Here is a 22383-nt window from a genome sequence, read left to right on the forward strand (position 1 = left end):
TCGGCATACTTTAAACAATATTCTGTCCAAATCAAAAGACTATTTTTAACTTCTACACCCATGTCTCTAGTAGCCTTTTTGTCTTTCCCAGTTATCTCCAGGTTTTCTATTCAATGCACTGCATTAACCTTAGGACTTTGCTTATACTCTTTTGCAAGAACGAAAAAGGGGGGGAAAAATGTTGACATGACAAAAACATTAAAAGTGTGGTTTAGGCGTCATTCCCTTATGAATGCCTCTTTCATAAACAGGGCGCAGTGTCCCGTTCTGACATGCCTTCAATTTGCTTTGGAAAGCTCCCAAACATCAGAGTCATCAGACACAAAGTATAAACAAGCTCTCTTGCTTTCCCCTCAAAAATCCCAAACTCATAATCCACACCCTGTAAGTTATTACATAAAATGTTTACAGTGGCGATGATTCCTTTTTAAGCCTACCAGAATTCTAGGCTGAAATTTTGAAACTTAATTTTCAAACTAAAATTAGGTCCCTCAGCAAAAGTGGCCTCATTTTCAGAGGTATTGGATACCCAGAGCTGTCAGGAATGAACACATTTGTTATTTAGGTGACTCACTTTCAGTGCAAGTGCTTAGCTTTACACACCCATGTTTAAAATATTTAGGTAAAAACAGTCTGAAGCAGGAGTTCTCAATCTTTTTCTTTCTGAGCGCCCCCCCTTTCCCCCCCCCTGCACCCGCCCCAGTGCCACAACTGTTTTTCAGTAGATTAAAAGCCAGGGGGTAGCAAGCAGAGCAACTTCCCAGGGCCCATGCCACAGGGGGCCCTGCGAAGCTAAATTGCTTGGGCTTCAGCTTCAGCCCCGGGGAGCAGAGCTTGGCATTTGGCTTTCTGCCCTGGGCCCCAGTGAGTCTAATGCTGGGCCTGCTCTCTGGTTTATTTTGGTGGAACCCCTGAAACCTGCTCGCGGCTCCCCAGTTGCCCCCGGACTCCTGCTTGAGGACTGCTGGTCTGAAGGTTCATTCTGCTTTAGCGAAGAGTTGTGAACATAGGGCAGATGAACTGCCGGCCTGTCTGTATTAATGGAAGCCAATTATCTGGAATGTCAGAGCTTGGTACTGCTTATGTTTTCGCTGCTAAAAATGCCGTGCTTTTTTACCTCAGGGTAACTAATGTGCATAAGCTAGCCTGGGGTTAAAACACAGTGAAGACAAAGCACTCTAGGTTTATTGTGAAGTAATCTAAGGGTTTGTCTACAGCTAGGGAACTTACAGTGGCACAGCTGTACAGACAGAGCTGCACCCCTGTAAGATTGCCCAAGTAGCCTGTCACGGAGTCCCCGGGCGATGCTCTGGGACTGCTCCCTACGAAGCCAGGCAGGACTCTGGTGAAGTTTCCTCTCTGTGAGCTGACTGTCTGCAGGGAAAACAGCTCACACAGCTTCCACCTTCCTGGGTCTGACCTCAGAGCATTCAGCATCCTCTGCCCCTCCATGCACTTCCCACAGCGAGTCCGCCCAGGCGGGGTCCTGGGAAAGCCAGAGGGTCCTTCACCCCAACTTCACAGTCAGACGTGACTCTTAGCCAGCCAGTAAAACAGAGGTTTATTAGATGACATGAACATGGTCTAAAACAGAGCTTGTAGGTACAGAGAACAGGACCCCTCAGCCAGGTCCATTCTGGGGGGCAGTGAACCAGACAACCACGTCAGCACTTCACTCCATGTCCCCAGCCAGCCCCAAACTGAAACTCTCTCCCGCCCCTCCTCCTCTGAGCTTTGTCCCTTTCCCGGGCCAGGAGGCCACCTTATCTCTTTGTCTTCAACCCCTTAGCTATCACCTTGCAGGGGGGAAGGGCCAGGCCATCAGTGGCCAGGAAACAGGGTGTTGGCCATTCTCTGTGTCCAGACCCCTGCACATACCTGCCCTCGAGGGCTCTGCAATGATCATACACCCTTATCCCACCACCTAGATACTTAAGAACTGCATAGGGAAACTGAGGCACCCCCACAATATTCAGAGAAAACATTAAGAACAGTCCCACTTCATCACATAGCCGCTGTATGCTGACAGGAGAGAGCTCTCCCGTAGACATAATAAAACCACCTCCATGAGTGGTGGTAGCTATGTTGGTGGGAGAAGCTCTTCCCCCACCCCTCCCCCCGACATAGCGCTGTCCACACCGCTGCTTCTGTTGATGTATCTCATGTCGCTCAGGGGTGTGGTTTTTTCATATCCCTGCGCGACATATTATACCAACAAAAGTGGCAGTGTAAACAAGCTCGTGGTGAGGTCAGCCCTATACCCCCGCCTAGGATTGAGCTCGCCTAATTTATCTCACAGTCAACCCACAGTGCTTTGCCTTCACTGTGTTTTTACCTCAGGAAAGCTCACATGCAGACATCAGTTATCTTGAGGTAAAAGACACACCCTTGTTAGCAGGGAAGGCAAGGTCTACAAAAACGCTTATCAAGAGATGTCATTGGAGTTGGGAGTAGGAGTTTGGCAGATTATATCCAGGATAATTAAGAAGCCTTTCTAAGAGGGAGCCCTGCACTGGAAAATGTATAATGGCATGTTTGACATCGCAGACTCTGATTTGTAATCGAATGCAGGTTTGGTTTTGACCCAGTGGACCAAATTTATCCCTGTTCTAACTTCACTAAAATGATTGGAACTGCACTATGGTACTTGGATTGTAAGGTCTTTAAAACAGAGAACTTTTTGTTGTTTGTACAGTGCTTAGCACAATGGGGTCTTGATGCATGACCGGGGCTCCTAGTGCAACCTCAATACAATAACAACCACCCACACCACTATGGATGAATAAGTCTATAGGAAGTATCTAGGATTGTGGTAATTAGCATGATAGCAGGCCTCAATGCTGGTCTCACAGTGCCTGCTCCAGGGGAGAAGTACCACCCACAATATCAGTGCCAAGAGCTGGTATTGCAGAGTTTGGCAAACACCTTCCCCTCTCTATTGCCTAACCAAGGTACCAGGGATAACTGGGATACCATTCCGAACTAAGCAGTGCACCTTTCTGTTGGATCTCCTGGAAGGTCCGGGTTAACAAATATCATCATGGAGCCAGGGGTTAGGGCACCAGAAATTGAATTACAGCATCTGGGCGTTAGATGTCTAATCAAAGAGTTTGCTTAAAAACAAAAAATTTGGTCACTTCCAGTTCTTCTCTTTTTAATAAAATAAAAAAGAACTCAAAACAAAATATTGCCAAGACTGCAAAGGATTTGCTGATTCTTAGCACCTCTAAGGATCAAGTCCTTGGGTAGGTGGCTATTGCTGCATCATACACAAAGCTAGCCCATTAGCGGCTAAATACACATGTAATCTGCTAACTTGGATTCCTAAATCACTATTGAAAATGGACCTTTAAGGGATTTTGCATATTTTACCCATGGTGCTTTACTCCCACATACTCATATGGTATCTTCTCACATAGCATATGCTCTTGAGAGGCAGTGTGGTCTAGTGGTTAGCACACAGATACAGACGTAGAAGTCAGGATTCCTGGTTCGATCCTCAGATACATCATTTAACTTCTTTGTGCCTCTGGTTATCAACCTGTAAAATTGTTACTATACATTTAATAGTTATAATAATTAGGAGAGTGTCGCAAGGATTAATTAATATTTGCAAAATGCTTGATAAACCACAGAGCCTGCTCGACTTTTTTAAAAGGGCAGGATAGACTATAAATTCCTGATCCCACAGGCCCACTAATTCCTCATACGAGTAAGTTCCATGTCAGGTAGCGGGAGAAGCAATTTAGAGTTTACATCAACATTATTATTCTTTATTTATACTGCATTTGTGGTTAGAGGCTCTTCCCTGTTGTGCTAGACATTGTACAAACATAACAAAGGAGATGGTCCTTGTCCTGAAGGGTTTACAAACTATGTATAAGGTTACAGACAACAGGAAGCTACAACAAACAGACCGGGAGCACGGGATAGCAAGGAACTGATTAAACAGCATGAGTTTGAAGTGACTTTCTATAAAGCTACTACTAAAATACAGTAGACACTGCAAGTAACAGATTATCGTGGCTATTTAAAAAACCATAGGAATATTCTTTTTCCTCCGACATAGCAATCCAAATGTTACAGATCAGAAATCAGAGTTGTGCATTTCCCAGCATGATGTGCACCACTGTGCTGTATTCAGAAAGCTTGTCTATTTTCAGCATCCAGTGACAGTTGTCTCATCAGTAGATTTACGAAACAGCAACTTCTGTTTAGCCTAGGAGTGGTTCATTCCTCATTTCAATAATCAACTGATTCATTTTTCAAGGGGAAAAAAAACAGACTTCCAGTGAAATGTTGTTTGTTTGTCTCTTGTGTTTTGGGGACGGTGGAAGTTATATAAAGCATTCTATGCCTCCTGTCCAGGAATCATTCAACTGTGGTTTAAAACAGCTATTCTTGGATTTAGGAAACAGTGGAACAATGTCACTGGTTTGTAAAGAGCTGGAAGCAATCTTTGTCAACAGTTATAGTGCATCATAATGCCAGTGAATTATTTTCACAGCCATTCTTCAGGGATGCACAGTACTGAATTGCCTCTCAATGTTATGGCTATTTACAGGAATAGACATAATATCTTGGGTAATCATATGAGTGCCACCTTGTTTAGTGTGGGACATATATTCAGACACATGAGACAAGCTGGCCTATGATGTTCCAGTTCTACATCTAGAGTAGTGACATTCTTGTTTCCCTTTAGAGTGGGTCCCATCCAACCTCCATATAACTCATCCACACGTTTTGCTGCATGGAAGGAGAACCTACATACACTACTGTGCCCAGAAGTTTCTGCACTGGGAACAATGAAAAGAACAGGAGGTGCAATGTAGCTCTTTGTAATGACTGAGGAGGAAGCTGAGTGCTTCTTAAAGTGAGTTATCCATTGGGAACAAGGGTTTGGCATGGGGGCTCATGGGAGATACTTACAAATGAAGACAGGAGAGAGCTCTCTCTCATTGACCACAGTATTGAGCTACGTGCTGTGCAGCTCCCAGTAGTCTCAGACTGAGAGGCCAAAAGGTCATTTCTTACTAATAGTCATTATTCTATTAAAGTAATAATGAGGAGGAGAGGTGGGCCCAAGCCACAAAGTTTAGATCAAGACATGCACTGCCTGAGAGAGTTAGGGGATGTTAGATCCAGGGATACCAGAGATGATCCCACTGCAAAAGCGGGCTGTGACTTCCCCAAAGGTTGGATCTGTTCATTCAAGACTGGGGTTTTCCATCAGGCCCATCCACAGTTTAAAGCGAAAAAGATGTAGAAGTGTCCCGGATTAGTCGCTGGTTGGGATACAATACTGGAGGGCAGGCTATTCAGTGAACAAGCCAGTGGAATGGGACTTGACAGACATGAGCTCTATTTCCAGCTCTGCCACTGAACTGGTGTGTGACCTTGGGCAGGTCTCTTCACCTCTCTCTGCCTCTATTTTCCCTGGTCTTCACGGCAGGAATGGTCTTTTATTATGTATATGAACAGTGTCTAGCACAATGGGATCCTGATCTCAGTTAGAGCTTTAGATATTACAGCAATACAAATATAATATAAAGGTCTGAAGATTTTTATATTTTTAAATCTGTTTTTAGAACAGTTTAAAACCCCACAATCCAAAACCACCTGGCTGCTGGTCGAGATGCCAGAAGCACTTTATAGGCCCATCTCCCTTTGATCTTGTGATACTTCCTATGGTGCGCAAGGGTGCAAAGGATTCCGGAGAGTATGACAGGGGATGACTAAACGGCTGATTGGGGTGAACCAATATGAGCAAAGCCTGAGTACCCAAATGTCGCGGGGAGGGTGGAGGACAACCTTTTTTTCCCATTTACCGTTTTAACTTCATTTTTCTAGAGGATGGTGCCAATGACTCTAACACAAGAATAGGAAAATCTAAGAAAAACATAGATTCATAGATTCTAAGGCCAGAAGGAACCAATGTGATCATCTAGTACAGAGGTGGGCAAACTACGGCCCGTGGGACCCTCCTGCTCAGCCCCTGAGCATCTGGCCCGGGAGGCTCCCCTTCCCCCGCAGCCTCAGTGAGCCACGCCGCCGGTGCAACGCTCTGGGTGGCTGGGCAGCGCAGTTGCAGAGCCGCGGCCTTACCTGGTGCTCTGGCTAGAGCACCGCCAGCCACCAGAGCTCCAGGTAGCATGGTAAGGGGGCAGGGAGCAGGGGGGGTTGGATAGAAGGCAGGGGATCTGGGGGTGGTGGTTAGGGGGCAGGGGTGTGGATAGGGGGCGGGGCGGTCAGAGGACAGGGAACACAGGGGTTGGATGGGGCAGGAGTCCCAGGGGGCAAGTCAGGAATGAGAGGGGGGGTTGGATGGGGCGGCAGGGGACAGTCAGGGGTGGGGAGTCCGGGGGTGGTCAGGGGAAAGGGAGCAGGGGGTGAGAAGTGCGGGGAGGGTCAGATAGGAGGCAGGGGCCGGGCCACGCCTGGCTGTTTGGGGAGATCCAGCCTCCCCTAACCAGCCCTCCATTCAATTTTGGAAACCTGATGGGGCCCTCAGGCCAAAAAGTTTGTCTGCCCCTAATCTAGTATGACTTCCTGTACAACGCAGGGCAGAGAACTTCTCCAAAATAATTCCTGTTTAAACTGGAGCAAGAGTTTTAGAAAAACATCCACTCGTAACTTAAGAATTGCCAGTAATGGAAAATTCACCACAACCCTTGGCAAATTTTTCCCTTGGTTAACTCCCCTTACTGTTAAAAATGTACACCTTATTTCCAGTCTGACTTTGTCTGGCTTCAACTTCTTGCCACTGGATCTTGTTACAACTTTGTCTGCTAGACTAAAGAGCCCATTATTAAATATTTGTTCCTCAGGTAGGTATTTACAAACTTTAACCGAGTCACCACTTAACCCAGTGTTTCCCAAACGGTGGGTCTTAACCCACCAGTGGGCTGCAGTAAATGTCTAGGCAAGTCACCTGTCACTGACCCTCCCATGTCACTTCTCACACTGTACGTGCTCTAGGAGTGCTCCTGCCCACCAGGGCCACTTGCAGGAAGGGGTATGACGGAGGAGCGGTTGGGCCAAATATGAATGAGTGGTGTCGCGACCTGGCACGTTGCAGCTCTACGCAGGTTTGGCCCAGCCACCCCTTCATCATGAGAGAGGGGCAGCTGGGCCAATCCTGAGTGGTGCTGAGACCCTGTGTAGTAGGTCGCAATGCCTGGAGTGGGGAGCTGGGTTTCAGTTAGGCCTCTCAAACATCAAAGGATCTTTGACCAGCTAATTCTCTCTAGAACAGAGAGAGCCTGGAGGGCTGTTCTGTGTTTTCTGGTATTTTGTTGTAGCCTGTCTTCTACTCGTACTTTAAGGAGTGATGACCTCAAACTACAGGGGAGTAGCAGGCATCGGAGCTCTCTATCCACAGAGGCTGGGAAAGTGAGAACAAGGGCACTGGAGGTTGCTGAGAAGAGGACTTGGGCTGGAGTGCTAGCACCGTGGAAAGCACATCATTTTGTGTTTTGTGGTGTTAGAATAAAAAAAAATAGTAAATAGTAGTTACACATACATGCACAATATATAGGTAATGGTGGGTCCCCCAAAAAAGAAAAATGAAGTGGATGGGTCACCTTAGTAAAAAGTTTGGGAACCATTGCCTTGACCTTCTCTTTCCTAAACTACATCAACAGAGTTCTTTGAGTCTAACACTATACAGCATATTTTCCAATCCAACAAATTGCTAAAAGGATCCAAACAACAGTGATGGTCTGAACAGAGTAAAGTGCTGAGCTATCCCGATAATTCAGTGGTTAGACATACAAAGGTATTGGTATGTGAGTTAAAAACCCAGACAAATCCAAGATCCCCAAAGGTGACTGAGCAGAATATGGGGCAGAGTCCATTTTAGAGGCACCAAATTTATTTGCAAACCACAACATCAGCTGCGTGCCTTGAATATTCTTAGCCTGCCAATAGTATTGGATCCTGCCACAGGAATAAAACAGACACCACATGGAAGAACTCAAAGCCAGCTTTCACGCTCCGATCTGAGAAAGCTGCCCAAGAGACTATACACTTCCCACTCAGTCTTTAAATAGCAACCTTAGTCAAAAACAGCAGCGTAAAGACGTTATTGCTAGCGAGTTTGGTTTAGCAAGGGAGTCCTGGCTCTACACCTGAGCAAGATCAGGGAAGCTCTGTGCACTGGAGAAGACCCAGAATAGCATTAGCATAGCCTAAAAATAAAGTATGGCAATACTTTGCATTATAGGCTTATGTGGTGCTGGTGATTTGAACATACATCATTAATGGAGAAAAGCCCCAGCATGATTCTATGGAGGACAGGTGCTATCTTTTAGAGGCGGCAAAGAGGCATGGCCCTGTGAACCAAGATCCCCCCTCCCCACACACTTTTTTGGGGAGGGAGCGGGCAGGAAAAGAACATGAGCTGCAGCGTCCTGACCAGCTTCTCTGCAGAATGGCCAACCCCAAATGTTCAAAGATCATGAGTCAGGTTCACCAAAGATCATGAGGTTGGCTTTAAAATCATGAGGTTTCATGTAAAATAATAGATTGGGTGTTCTTTTTATTTGCCTTCTGCTTTTTGAGTCTTTAGAGTGGACTGGGGTCACATTTTGAAGCTTTTTCCACAGCCATGAGGGCAAGAAACTTTATTCTTAAAAAAAAAAAAAAAGTAAGGCTCAAATCAGCACGTATCTGCTTGACTCCAGGAGCTGGGGCTTTAAGGAAAACAATAATTATCGTGAGTCTTATGACAAAATCATGAGAATTGGCAAGACTCTTAAGTTTGGACAATTGTATTCTTCCTATTTAAAACTCCCACTTCAGTTTTGACCGGATACTGTATTCATCTTCCCTGTTGCAGCTGGTAAGATCCCTGAGGCAGGCTACATAGGGGACTAAATGAGTCTCTCTGCGTTGTTTTGTTCTATTCAGTAGCAGCTGTGTTCTGACCCAGAGGTAGCTGCATTTCAGTGGAGGATGCCATGCCCCCAAATGTATATGATACAGTCTGTAAAGTCCTGGGGTATCCTTTAGGATGAAGAGGCCACTGCACACACAGTACTCTGTAGTCAGCTGAGTGGCATGAAGTCTTACAGATTTTTTAAAAATCATAAAGTTAACAACATACACAGAGAGATTTATATAAGCTGCTTCTGCTTCTCCCTGCAAGTTAAGGGTCTTAACTAAAGAATTCCAGAAGGAGAGCAAAGGTCTATAAGCAGAATGTTTCTGTGACAGGGTGAGAGTAGCCTAAGGCTGACTCATCGCTCTGTGCACGGTGGAAGGTCTTCATTTGGCCCAGCTGAGGATACAATTAGCAGGGCAATTCAAGCTCCTCAGCTAAGGACAATGAAAAGAGAGACAGGAAGAGATGAGAAAAGCCAGGCCCTCAGAGAGGTGAGATCTCTCACCCTGTGCCTAACTGAATCTCTCACACCAGGTGTGATTCACTGTCTGCAAGAACCAGGTGTAGACATGCACAGAATAGAAGTGGTTGCTGATTGCAGTCATGAAGGGGACAGAGCATTTCAAAGACAGAAGGCTGAGCCGGAGAGGCAGGAAAAAGGGGATGTAGGAAGCTACTTCTCCTTGTATGTGCAGCTGGGCAAAATCTCTCTATAGTGCACAGGAATGCTGGAGTTGGGGAGACGGGCTAATGTGCTGCCCCAAGGATCACCCTGAGGCATAGGTGCTGGAACTAGGGGTGCAGGGGGTGCTGCAGAACCCCCTGACTTGAAGTGGTTTCCATTATATACAGAGTTTACAGTTTGGTTCAATTGTTTTCAGCACCCCAACTATAAAAATTGTTCCAGCACCCCTGCCCTGAAGGGAGTAAGATCTACACATTAGTATCTGTGCCCACACTCGTTTCCCAAGAAAGTAAGACAAAATGGCTTCTACTAACCCTCCGGACTAATAAGGAGAAGGCTCAGCTAATCAAAGATGCAAAACCAACAACAGATGGCCAATCAAAACCGACCCAGCTCAACCAACCCAGACTTCTCATTCCCCAGGGATCTTGGAGAACGTCCCAATTTGGAGAGAACAGCTCGTTCTACACTCTTTGCCAGTGCCAGTGAAAGGCCAGTTCTCATAGACAACATGCATTCTATTCATTATCACAGTGAGAGTTTCTTTCTAGATCTCATTTTTTAAACAAACCTAAAAGCAGAGATGGCATGATACTTACCAGAGGTCGTTTTTACCAGCTATATTACTGCCCCCGGAAAAACTACTTAGTCCCAGTTTAAGGCATCTTCTATTTTAAAAACTGTTTTGTTAATACACACCACATTACACTTAGTTTTAGATACATATTCAAATTGTGGTTACATAAGACAGTAGATTCAGAGATTAATTTAGGGCGGTCCAAATAAAAAGTAAAACTGCAGTACATAGAACACTAATATATGTAGTTATGATACTGACCATATGAATGTCTGTATACATTTTGGTTTGGTATTTTCTCAAGAAAGTTATACATGTCATGACTCATATCTCGGTTTTCATTACTATATAAGTGAAAGTCAAAAATATTCGATGATATGAAATGGACAATAATGCAGAGTTGTAGGCTTGAAGCATTAAGCAATAAGAGGCATGCAGGGTTTACCGGTCCAGGGCCATTTGGCAGTGCAGCATACTGTAGTAAGAGGCCAATTTTGAGGTAGTGGACAGACCGAGCTAATTCCTCAGTTCTGAATGAATGTATCCAAAGTTTGAAAAGATTCATTCTATGCTTGTTGAACTCCCTGGACACTGATGCAATTATTTTGCCCAGTTTAAACTGGATTTAAGCCGGTATTTACCAGCACCATGTCCTAAACTGGTTTTTCCTGGGAAATTGCCAACCCTGTGTAGAAGGAAGAGCACAAATCTCAACATGGAAAGAACACATGGCAATTTGCAAGTACCAGCATACGAAGCATGCTGGAGTGATCTAAAATCATTTCTCAGCCAAGCAAGCATAGGAGAGTCAGTGGACAGTAACAGCTTTTGAATGAGGAGAAATAAAGAGAGGGACACATACTGACCTGAACAGAGGACACCCTTGTATCTGGCACAGGAGAAGTCATTGCATTCACAGAACAATCCATAGATCCTTCCAAACTCACTCTTGTAGCAGACGCACTGGTTGCAGCTGCATTCCCCCCTGCCACTGCAGACAGGTTTGCCTTCAGCCTCCCGGCACAAGTTCTGATACATGTTCCCGTTCTCTCCCTCTTCGCATTCACACTTGGATCCCAAATAGCCTGAGTTACATTCACATAATCCACATGTGTAAGTCCCATTCCCACTGCACTTGCTGCTGTTCCGTTCCATCCGCTTCGTACATCCACAAGTGCAGTTGTAAGCAACCTCCACCTCCAGAGTGTCCCGGAACCCAGCTGGCTTTATGGTGAAAGTGTGCGAGGTGTTTTCGGCAGGGCAGCTCCGAGCTTCGACAGACACCTCAAAGGAAACCTAAAGAGGAACGTAGAGACATTAAAAAAAAATAAATAAATAAAAGACCAAATCAGGAGCTTAAATTGTAGCTTCTGAAACATCAAACGGCAGCATGGTTCAGTGGGAGTGGTAGTGACTTGAGATACAGAAGACCTGGGGTCCAAGCTCTGCCATGCGACCTTGGGCAAATCACCTCTCCTTTGTTTCCCTTTCCAACTCTTTGGTGCACTTGTCTATTTAGACTGTACACTTTTCAGGGCAGGGACTGTCTTTTCCCATATGTATGTATACTGCCTAGTGCAGAGGGGCCCTGATGTGAATTGAGGCCTCTAGATGCTATTGTAATACAAATAATTAACAAATAAAGAGACTTTTAGAACTTCACAGGTTCTAGAATTCAAAAAACTTTTCAGAACTTAAAAGCAAGATTCTACTTGAAATAACAACAACCCGGGGAATTACAGACCAGATATCTTAACTTCAGTACCATAAAACACAGTACCATGTGTTACCTAGGGAGGTGGTAGAATCTCCTTCCTTAGAAGTTTTTTTACGGTCAGGCTTGACAAAGCCCTGGCTGGGATGATTTAATTGGGGATTGGTCCTGCTTTGAGCAGGGGGTTGGACTAGATGACCTCCTGAGGTCCCTTCCAACCCTGATATTCTATGAAAAGATAATGGTGCAAATAATTAAGCAATCAATTTGCAAACATCTAGAAGATAATAAGATGATGAGTAACAGTCAGCATGGATTTGTCAAGAACAAATTGTGTCAAACCAACCTAATAGCTTTCTTTGACAGGGTAACAAGCCTTGTGAATGGGGGGGAAGCGGTTGTTGTGGTACACCTCTACCCCAATATAATGCGACCCGATATAACACGAATTCAGATATAATGCGGTAAAGCAGTGGGGGGGGGGGCTGCGCGCTCCGGGGAATCAAAGCAAGTTCGATATAACACGGTTTCACCTATAACGCAGTAAGATTTTTTGGCTCCTGAGGACAGCGTTATATCGGGGTAGAGGTGTATATCTTGACCTTAGTAAGGCTTTTGAAGCGGTCTCGCATGACCTCAAACAAATTTGGGAAATACAACCTAGATGGAGCTACTATAAGGTGGGTGCATAATTGGTTTGAAAACTATTCGCAGAGAGTAGTTATCAGTGGTTCACAGTCAAGCTGGAATGGCATATGAGGTGGGGTCCTGCAGAAATCAGTTCTGGATCCAATTCTGTTCAATATCTTCACCAGTGCTTTAGATAATGGCATACAGAGTACACTTATAAAGTTTGCAGACAATACCAAGCTGGGATGGGTTGCAAATGCTTTGGAGGATAGGATTAAAATTCAAAATGATCTGGACAAACTGGAGAAATGGTCTGAAGTAAAAAGGATGAAATTGAATAAAGACAAATGCAAAGTACTCCACTTAGTAAGGAACAAACAGTTGCACACCTACAACATGGGAAATGACTGCCTAGGAAGGAGTACTGTGTAAAGGGATCTGGGGGTCATAGTAGATCACAAGCTAAATATGAGTCAACAGTGCAACACCGCTGCAAAAAAAGCAAACATCATTCTGGAATGTATTAGCAGGAGTAAGCAAGACATGAGAAGTAATTCTTCTGCTCTACTCCGTGCTGATTAGGCCTCAACTGGAGTATTGTGTCCAGTTCTGGGCACCACATTTCAGGAAAGATGTGGACAAATTGGAGAAAGTCCAGAGAAGACAACAAAAATGATTAAAGGCCTAGAAAATATGTCCTAAGAGGAAAGATTGAAAAAATTGTGTTTGTTTAGTCTGGAGAAGAGAAGACTGAGAGGGGACATAACAGTTTTCAAGAACATAAAAGGCTGTTACAAGGAGGAGGGAGAAACATTGTTCTCCTTAACCTCTGAGGACAGGACAAGAAGCAAGGGGCTTAATTTGCTGCAAAGGCAGTTTAGGTTGGACATTAGGAAAAACTTCCTGTCAGGGTAGTTAAGCACTGGAATAAACTGCCTAGGGATGTTGCGGAATCTCTGTCATTGGAGATTTTTAAGAGCAGGTTAGACACCTGTCAGAGATGGTCTAGATATGATAATACTTAGTCCTGCCATGAGTGCAGGGGACTGGACTAGATGACCTCTCAAGGTCCCTTCCTGTCCTACAGATCTACGATTCTATCTAAGACAGAGGGTAAAAACTGGCTTTGAACGGTCCTGTTTATTGTCTAAGTGATTCTGTGTAAAATGTGCTCAAAAGAGGGTTTGTTTTGTTTTTCTAATTTCCAGCCCTGAAACATAATCTAGGATCTGAAAGTCCAGATGGGATCTTTCTGGCTTGTTCATCTAACCAGTTTCAAGATGGATCTTTATAAATTTATGAATAGGATTATATGACAGGATTGCCTTCAATTGCCTTTGCCTCAGTCTTTAATAAGGCTAAAGAGGATCTTAGGGATAATGGTAACATGACAAATGGGAATGAGGATATGGAGGTAGACATTACCATATCTGAGGTAGAAGCGAAACTCGAACAGCTTAATGGGACTAAATTGGGGGGGTCCAGATAATCTTCATCCAAGAATATTAAAGGAATTGGCACATGAAATTGCAAGCCCATTAGCAAGAATTTTTAATGAATCTGTAAACTCAGGGGTTGTACCGTATGCTTGGAGAATTGCTAACATAGTTCCTATTTTTAAGAAAGGAAAAAAAGTGATCAGGGTAACTACAGGCCTGTTAGTTTGACATATGTAGTATGCAAGGTCTTGGAAACAATTTTGAAGGAAAAAGTAGTTAAGCACATTGAGGTCAATGGTAAATGGGACAAAATACAACATGCTTTTACAAAAGGTAGATCGTGCCAAACCAACCTGATCTCCTTCTTTGAGAAAGTAACAGATTTTTTAGACAAAGGAAACGCAGTGGATCTAATTTACCTAGATTTCAATAAGGCATTTGATACCGTGCCACATGGGGAATTATTAGTTAAATTGGAAAAGATGGGGATCAATATGAAAATTGAAAGGTGGATAAGGAATTGGTTAACAGGGAGACTACAGCGGGTCCTACTGAAAGGTGAACTGTCAGGCTGGAGGGAGGTTACCAGTGGAGTTCCTCAGGGATCAGTTTTGGGACCAATCTTATTTAATCTTTTTATTACTGACCTCGGCACAAAAAGTGGGAGTGTGCTAATAAAGTTTGCGGATGATACAAAGCTGGGAGGTATTGCCAATTTAGAGAAAGACCGGGAAATCATACAGGAAGATTTGGATGACCTTGTAAACTAGAGTAATAGTAATAGGATGAAATTTAATAGTGAGAAGTGTAAGGTTATGCATTTAGGGATTAATAACAAGAATTTTAGTTATAAACTGGGGACGCATCAATTAGAAGTAACGGAGGAGGAGAAGGACTTTGGAGTATTGGTTGATCATAGGATGACTATGAGCCGCCAATGTGATATGGCCGTGAAAAAAGCTAATACGGTCTTGGGATGCATCAGGAGAGGTATTTCCAGTACAGATAAGGAGGTTTTAGTACCGTTATACAAGGCACTGGTAAGACCTCACCTGGAATACTGTGTGCAGTTCTGGTCTCCCATGTTTAAGAAAGATGAATTCAAACTGGAACAGGTACAGAGAAGGGCTACTAGGATGATCCGAGGAATGGAAAACCTGTCTTATGAAAGGAGACTCAAGGAGCTTGACTTGTTTAGCCTAACTAAAAGAAGCTTGAGGGGAGATATGATTGCTCTCTATAAATATATCAGAGGGATAAATACCGGAGAGGGAGAGGAATTATTTAAGATCAGTACCAATGTGGACACAAGAACAAATGGATATAAACTGGTCATTGGGAAGTTTAGACTTGAAAATAGATGAAGGTTTCTAACCATCAGAGGAGTGAAGTTTTGGAATAGCCTTCCAAGGGAAGCAGTGGGGTCAAAAGACCTATCTGGCTTTAAGATTAAACTCGATAAATTTATGGAGGAGATGGTATGATGGGATAACATGATTTTGGTAATTAACTGATCTTCATGGTATATAGGCTGTCAAAAATACAAAGGGAAGGGTAAACACCTTTAAAATCCCTCCTGGCCAGAGAAAAAACCCTTTCACCTGTAAAGGGTTAAGAAGCTAGGATAACCACGCTGGCACCTGACCAAAATGACCAATGAGGAGACAAGATACTTTCAAAAGCTGTGGGGGGTGGGAGAAAACAAATCTCTCTCTGCCTGTCTGTGTGATGCTTTTGCTGGAGACAGAACAGGAATGGAGTCTTAGAACTTAGTAAGTAATCTAGTTAGATATGCATTAGATTATGATTTCTTTAAATGGCTGAGAAAATAAGCTGTGCTGAATAGAATGGATATTCCTGTCTGTGTGTCTTTTTTGTAACTTAAGGTTTTGCCTTGAGGGATTCTCTATGTTTTGAATCAAATTATCCTGTAAGGTATTTACCATCCTGATTTTACAGAGGAGATACTTTTTTACTGTTCCTTCTATTAAAATTCTTCTTTTCAAGAACTGAATGTTTTTTTCATTGTTCTTAAGATCCAAGGGTTTGGGTCTGTGGTCACCTATGCAAATTGGTGAGGATTTTTACCAAACCTTCCCCAGGAAGTGGGGTGCAAGGGTTGGGAGGATTTTGGGGGGAAAAACGTTTCCAAACAATGCTTTCCTAATAAAATAAACCCGGATAAACGTTTGGTGGTTGCAGTGGAAGTCCAAGGGCAAAAGGTAAAATAGTTTGTACCTTGGGGAAGTTTTAACCTAAGCTGGTAAAAGTAAGCTTAGGAGGTTTTCATGCAGGTCCCCACATCTGTACCCTAGAGTTCAGAGTGGGGAAGGAACCTTGATATAGGCCCAATGGCCTGTGATGGGATGTTAGATGGGGTGGGATCTGAGTTACTATAGAAAATTCTTTCCTGGGTATCTGGCTGGTGAATCTTGCCCATAAGCTCAGGGTTTAGCTGATCGCCATATTTGGGGTCGGGAAGGAATTTTCCTCCAGGGCAGATTGGAAGAGGCCCTGGAGGTTTTTCGCCTTCCTCTGTACCATGGGGCACGGGTCACTTGCTGGAGGATTCTCTGCTCCTTGAAGTCTTTAAACCATGATTTGAGGACTTCAATCGCTCAGACATAGGTGAGAGGTTTTTCGCAGGAGTGGGTGGGTGAGATTCTGTGGCCTGCGTTGTGCAGGAGGTTGGACTAGATGATCATAATGGTCCCTTCTGACCTTAGTATCTATGAATCTATGAATAGCAGAGGACTGAACTCAATGACCCAGGAGGTCCCTTCCAGTCCTATGTTCTCATGTTCTTCATCATCACCAGTAATGAAGATACCACAAGCCAAATGCAGCCCTCACCTACACCTATTCAATCTCACTGCCTTCACTGTGGCCTCGCAGGTGTAACACAGGGCAGAATCTGACCTTGCAACGGGATCCTAGTTAACAATTCTTTTGCTGGAGCATGAGCCAGAACAGCCTCTAGCTCTCACTCTCTCATGGTATTGTAGGGTGAACACAGCTAATAGGAGCACAAACCTATTTTTGTCCCGAATTAAGTGGTTCTGAATTCACACAGGGGCCAGATTTGTTGAGAAGAAGGTGCAGTTTATACATAGTTCCTTTATCAGGCAGATCTGCACTTTGGCTTTCATTCCAGTGGAGGTGAAAAAGATGTTTGTTTTTATGCCTCTGAAACAGTATTGCAGGTTTCAGTTTTAAACAGTTTAGTGAGAACACCTGGAGCTAAAAATTGTGATATTGCCAAAGCCCCCTGGGTTCTTGCATCCTGAAATATCATAAGCGTCATTCTAGCTTGGTGAGGGAGGCTAAAAATATCATATGATCCAGGTGAAAGGAGCACAGGGATCAAACAGAAATTTAATCTTAGCAAGCTGCACAATATAGATCCCCACAGCAATGTCTATTTCTATTTTAAAAACTCTCCACATGGTTTGTGGGGAGAGGAGGGACGACAAATAGCTACATCACGTTACCATGTGTTGCATTGCCTAAAAAATAAGCTAAAGCCTAACTGTGGAGTGTTTCAGTCTCCTGATAGGTATACAAACGTCCCTGGGAAGATACGTGCAGGTTAAATATCTTGTTTGCATTACGGTTTGTAACAAAGCATTTTAAATCTGAACTGGAGCCAGCTCTAACTTCACCTGTTTATCCTGCATTTAGATGCAAGAAATGTCACCCACTAACCAAAATGTTTATTTTTTTGTGGACAGCTCCTTCTAAAAGAAGCCACAAGTATAAAAGAGAAGATTTGCAATATTAGCGTCACCAGCAGTTAGTGGTAATTTTCTTCATTATTGCTCACTCTGGTTTCTGTGCAGTGGGAAGGAGTTATAACTGGAGCAGCCATTCTTGTCTATTCTATTTAAAGAACAAATGTAACGATCTGGCAAACGTTAACAAATATTCAGAAATCCAGGGTTAGAGTCAAAACTGTGCACAGCTCCATAATTAATTTGTATATATAATGTCCACACCTACATACGGAAATTGGGTATAACGGGTCAGTTGTGAACACAAATTCCTGATTTGCACATGGAATCATGATAGTTGCATATGCAAATTTAGCAAGCATCATATGGCCCAATCTCCTGAGGTTTTGAGAAATCGGACCTACATTTTATCGAAGTCTCCACCCACACAATGTTATTGGTATTTAGATGGATATTTCTGTTAGAATCTGTTTTTCTCTCTCTCTCTCTGATTATATATGTAGCACCTCATCATCCCAATTCATTCTGTGATGCTGCAATCAATGCGAGGGATTTTCTCCTTGAGAACCAAGAAAATGTTACAGCCAATGACTTGGACTATGAAGATTGAAGAAGTCTTGCCCTTTTATAGACTGCAGGGAGCTGCTATTGTTACTAACAAACACAGAGTGCTTCACATCTCGCAGTCCAGACAGACACAACCAGTTGAGGAAAAAATACTTTGAGATCTTTGCATGGAAGGCATTATGTTAGGACAAAGTATTTTCATTCCAGGCCTCTGAATAAACCCTTCTCTTATCTACTACAGTCACTTGGGTTTATTTTGAAGACACAAAACAAAAACAGAGGGGGGAAAAGATCCTTCTCCTTTAAAGAGTCACCTTGAATTCTTGTTGCTATTGGAATCATAGAATATCAGGGTTGGAAGGAACCTCAGGAGATCATCTAGTCCAACCCGGGGCTCAAAGCAGGACCAATCTCCAATTTCTGCCCCAGATCCCAAATGGCCCCCCCTCAAGGATTGAACTCACAACCCTGGGTTTAGCAGGCCAATGCTCAAACCACTGAGCTATCCCTCCTCCCAATACATCTACTCTGTTCTGTTCTTATTTGCCAAATGGCAGCATGCAAAATGGAATTTCAGCACCCAGTTCCACCTAATGGAAACAACAGCAATACTGGCCCTTCTTTGGAAAAAGGGGATCGGGGGTGGGAGACTGATTTCCAAGACCAGAAATGGTTACAGAGAATAGAAAAAATGCTAAATTACAGAGGAAATCGGATCAGAGAGACTGAGCTAAGGGGATCTGTGAAAAGTCAGCAGGATTACATGGATTGACACCAGTGCTTCTAGGACTAAACCATAGCAGATTAGGACCCCAATACCAGCATTATCCTCTTTAAAGAAAGTTTCCCTTCAGCTTTAAGAGCCAGATCCTGCTGCCTTTGAAGTCAATGGGAATTTTACCATTGACTTTAACTGGGGCAGGATGTAGCCCCAAACATGAATTGAGGGAATTTCTACTGCTACAAAGACCATTGTTCCCTTTCAAGTTTTCTGCAGAGAGGCAAACTTTACAGCACTAATGGGTCATTGAGAGAAAGCAGAGAAGCATGAAAATTAAAGGTGGCAGAGACCTGCAGCTTATATCCAATTCCCCCACTGCCAGCACAGAATTGTGCCTTACAGCAGACCCATTAGTGCTCTGTTCACGTCAGGGGGGCTTCTCATTACTAATCTGCCTGACTCTCTGTCCTAGGTAGGAAATGCTCATGCTGTGCTGCCTGCCATTTGTAGCCCCCCCCCCCCCACCCCATCCCCAAAATTATGATGCTTTCTCCTAGTTTCTCTCTCACTTCCTGGGCCAGCAAGGGCTAGCATCTCTGCGGAGAGGCTGTGCACTCGGTCCGCAGGGAAGATAGACCGTGTCCACAATCTATGGTTGATACATGGAGCAATCCTGACCGTCTCCCCAGAGATTCACACTCAGCTGGAAACGGACAGTTATTCACTATTTATACACCACTAGACTGCTTACAGGAATTAGCCAGTGCATTCCATTCAGATTGCCAACCCCTGTGCCAAGACAGAGCAACCTTAGTGGTAGCACCATAAAACAGACCATGGACACTGCAAACATAGATAAATGTATGCCTCAAAGGATTTTCCTGCCTTTAAGAGTTTACAAGATAAATCCAAAACAACACACAGGGCAGCAGTTCAAGAAAGGGAGGGCATGAAGATTATTGAGGAAGAGGAGGAAGAAGGATTGTTTGAAGGAGTGGGCTTTATAGAGGGTTTCAAGGCGATGACAGAGGGCAGTTGCTGGATGCAGACAAGGAGAGAGTTCTGTGGCAAGGGGCAACACGAGATAAAATGAAGCAGCAAATCAGGAGCAGTGGGAAGACAGAAGGCCACAGTGTGTAGCCGGAGGTTATCAGGAGGTGGAGGGATGAACAGAGGAAAACTTGATGATTCAGAAGACCCCTTCCTGCCTCCCAGCTGTACTTTGCTATGAAGTATGTCACTTTCAGACCCAAATATACGTCCTTGCACAGAAGCCTGGTGTCACCATTCTAGCATGCTGCTCTAAAAGCAGGTGCCAGAAAATCCTGTAAATGGCAAAGAAAGGAATCCCACACACCACTGAAAGCTGCCTCCCCCAGACTGTTTGGAACTCTCTCACTCATTTAAGCCTCAGCAAGTTGAGTGTTACTGCGTTCCTTTTACCTTCCTGCACTTATCCAGCAAGTCATAACCCATAATGCAAAATGCTTTCTGCAGAGTACGCTGGGGATGAGATGGCAGCTGAAGGGACCTTCATGTATGTGCCAAACCATAGTGAGCGTGATCAAGCGTCGTATCCGATGATTCACTGGGAGCTCTATCCTTAGCACTATCTTTGCCAGAGGATGGATTAGATTATCTGATTAGTCCACCTCTATCTACCACAATCCGAATTGTTGTCTACCCAGGAAGACAAGACTATTGATCAGTTTTTCATTTCCCCAGAAAGCCACTGGGTTTGAAAAGGCCCATGTCTCAAGATGCTTAAAATGCCTGAAGAGGTCTTTCCGGGGGTCCTCTTTTGCCTTTCCCAGACTCAGTAATGTGCCAGCTGTCGTGGGCTGGGTGGCAGTAGCTCCATGCCAACTTCTTTAGCTGGCTAACACAAAAGGGAATGGCTGGAGATTGGTGCAAAGATGATATGTGACCTTTTCACAAAAATAACTGGCAAAACAAAAAAACAACTCCAACAAATGAAACAACTTGTTTCTTCCCTTTGCTATGTTTTGATGGTGTTGGTTCTCATATGCCGCTTCAAATTAAAGAGGGAATATTCTCTGTACCTCCCCCTCCCTCACTACCCCGTTCTAACAACAGAAATGCCAGCCACAGTCTGAGTTTGAGTACAAAGATTTTAGTCACAATGGGCTAAATCCATCCCAGTGTAACTCAGCTGATGTTGGTGGAGTTGCATCAGAGATGCATTTTGCCCATTGATTTAAAAAACAGGTAAATCAGCTAGAAATGCTGAAACCATCCTTTTCATTAACAGTCCAAGTCCCCAGAATTCTTATTTTTTGGTAACATGTTTAAACATCATTCCTGTTTCAAAACATTTTAACATTCCAAGCACTGATTTACTCTTAACCTCAGGAAAAATCTGCAATTCCTCTAAAATAAGGAAAATAGAATAATGGCATTCAGCTACTCCATGCATCAGTGCAACAAATATATCACTGAGGGCAAGATTCTCTGCTGGTGTAAGATGGCTCCATGATGATTTATACCCACTGACAATCTGGCTGTCTGAAGTTCAGCCTCCTGTTTTGCATGCCAGATAGAAATAGACTAGGATAGAGTAGCAAGACAACACATGTCTTAAGGACTGTTTATCCCTTGAAATTTGTATAGCAAGGTACTGAGTCTATCATGTCCAAACAGTATCATAGAATCACAGAAGATTAGGGTTGGAAGAGACCTCAGGAGGTCATCTAATCCAACCCCCTGCTCAAAGCAGGACCAACCCCAACTAAATTATCCCAGCCAAGGCTTTGTCAAGCCTGACCTTAAAAACCTCTAAGGATGGAGATTCCTCCACCTCCCTAGGTAACCCATTCCAGTGCTTCACCACCCTCCTAATGAAACAGTGTTTACTAATATCCAACCTACACCGCCCCCACTGCAACTTGAGACCATTACTCCTTGTTCTGTCAAGTCAGTCTTGGAAAGAACCAAGAACCATCTCTCACTACCAGAGGACAATCATTTCCTCAGGAGATGCCATGCTGCAGGCCTTACTGTCCACCCAGGGGATTGTCAATAGGAAAGAAAAAGACCAAAGACCCAACCACTAAATCCTCCCAGGAGAACTGAAAGCTGAAAACAAAAACATCTTTCTGATCTTATCCTGATTTTGGCCCAAAAGTTTCATCCTTTGTCTTTTGTAGTAATTTATCATGTTGCAACATTTCCCTAAATGTCCTGAAAACCGACTTGATATAGTTGAACAATTCATTTATCTTACAAACATGCAACTTTAAGACAAGCAGAGCTAAGCTTTCCTATTTATTAATTAGCGCACAACAGAGTCCAATATGGGATAATGTTAGCATTTAGGGGCAAGATGTGTTTTTACCCCACAGTGCCATCTCGAGTTATATCTCAGATTCACCAAATGAAATAATAGTGCCATCCACGCGTGAGTAGCTTTTTGTA

At 43.8% G+C, this 22383-nt stretch overlaps 1 protein-coding gene across 1 annotated transcript in view; it reads right to left on the reverse strand.

The window, feature by feature from the left end:
* Positions 1-22383, reverse strand: part of ITGB5 (integrin subunit beta 5) — a 112707-nt gene that overhangs the window by 32478 nt on the left and 57846 nt on the right. The window contains exon 10 of the mRNA XM_007057056.4: positions 11013-11442. Coding sequence (XP_007057118.2) covers positions 11013-11442 — 430 coding nt within the window. The remainder of the gene's footprint in view (positions 1-11012; positions 11443-22383) is intronic.

Source organism: Chelonia mydas, chromosome 11, assembly GCF_015237465.2.
Source record: "Chelonia mydas isolate rCheMyd1 chromosome 11, rCheMyd1.pri.v2, whole genome shotgun sequence".
Classification (NCBI taxonomy): Eukaryota; Metazoa; Chordata; order Testudines; family Cheloniidae; genus Chelonia; species Chelonia mydas.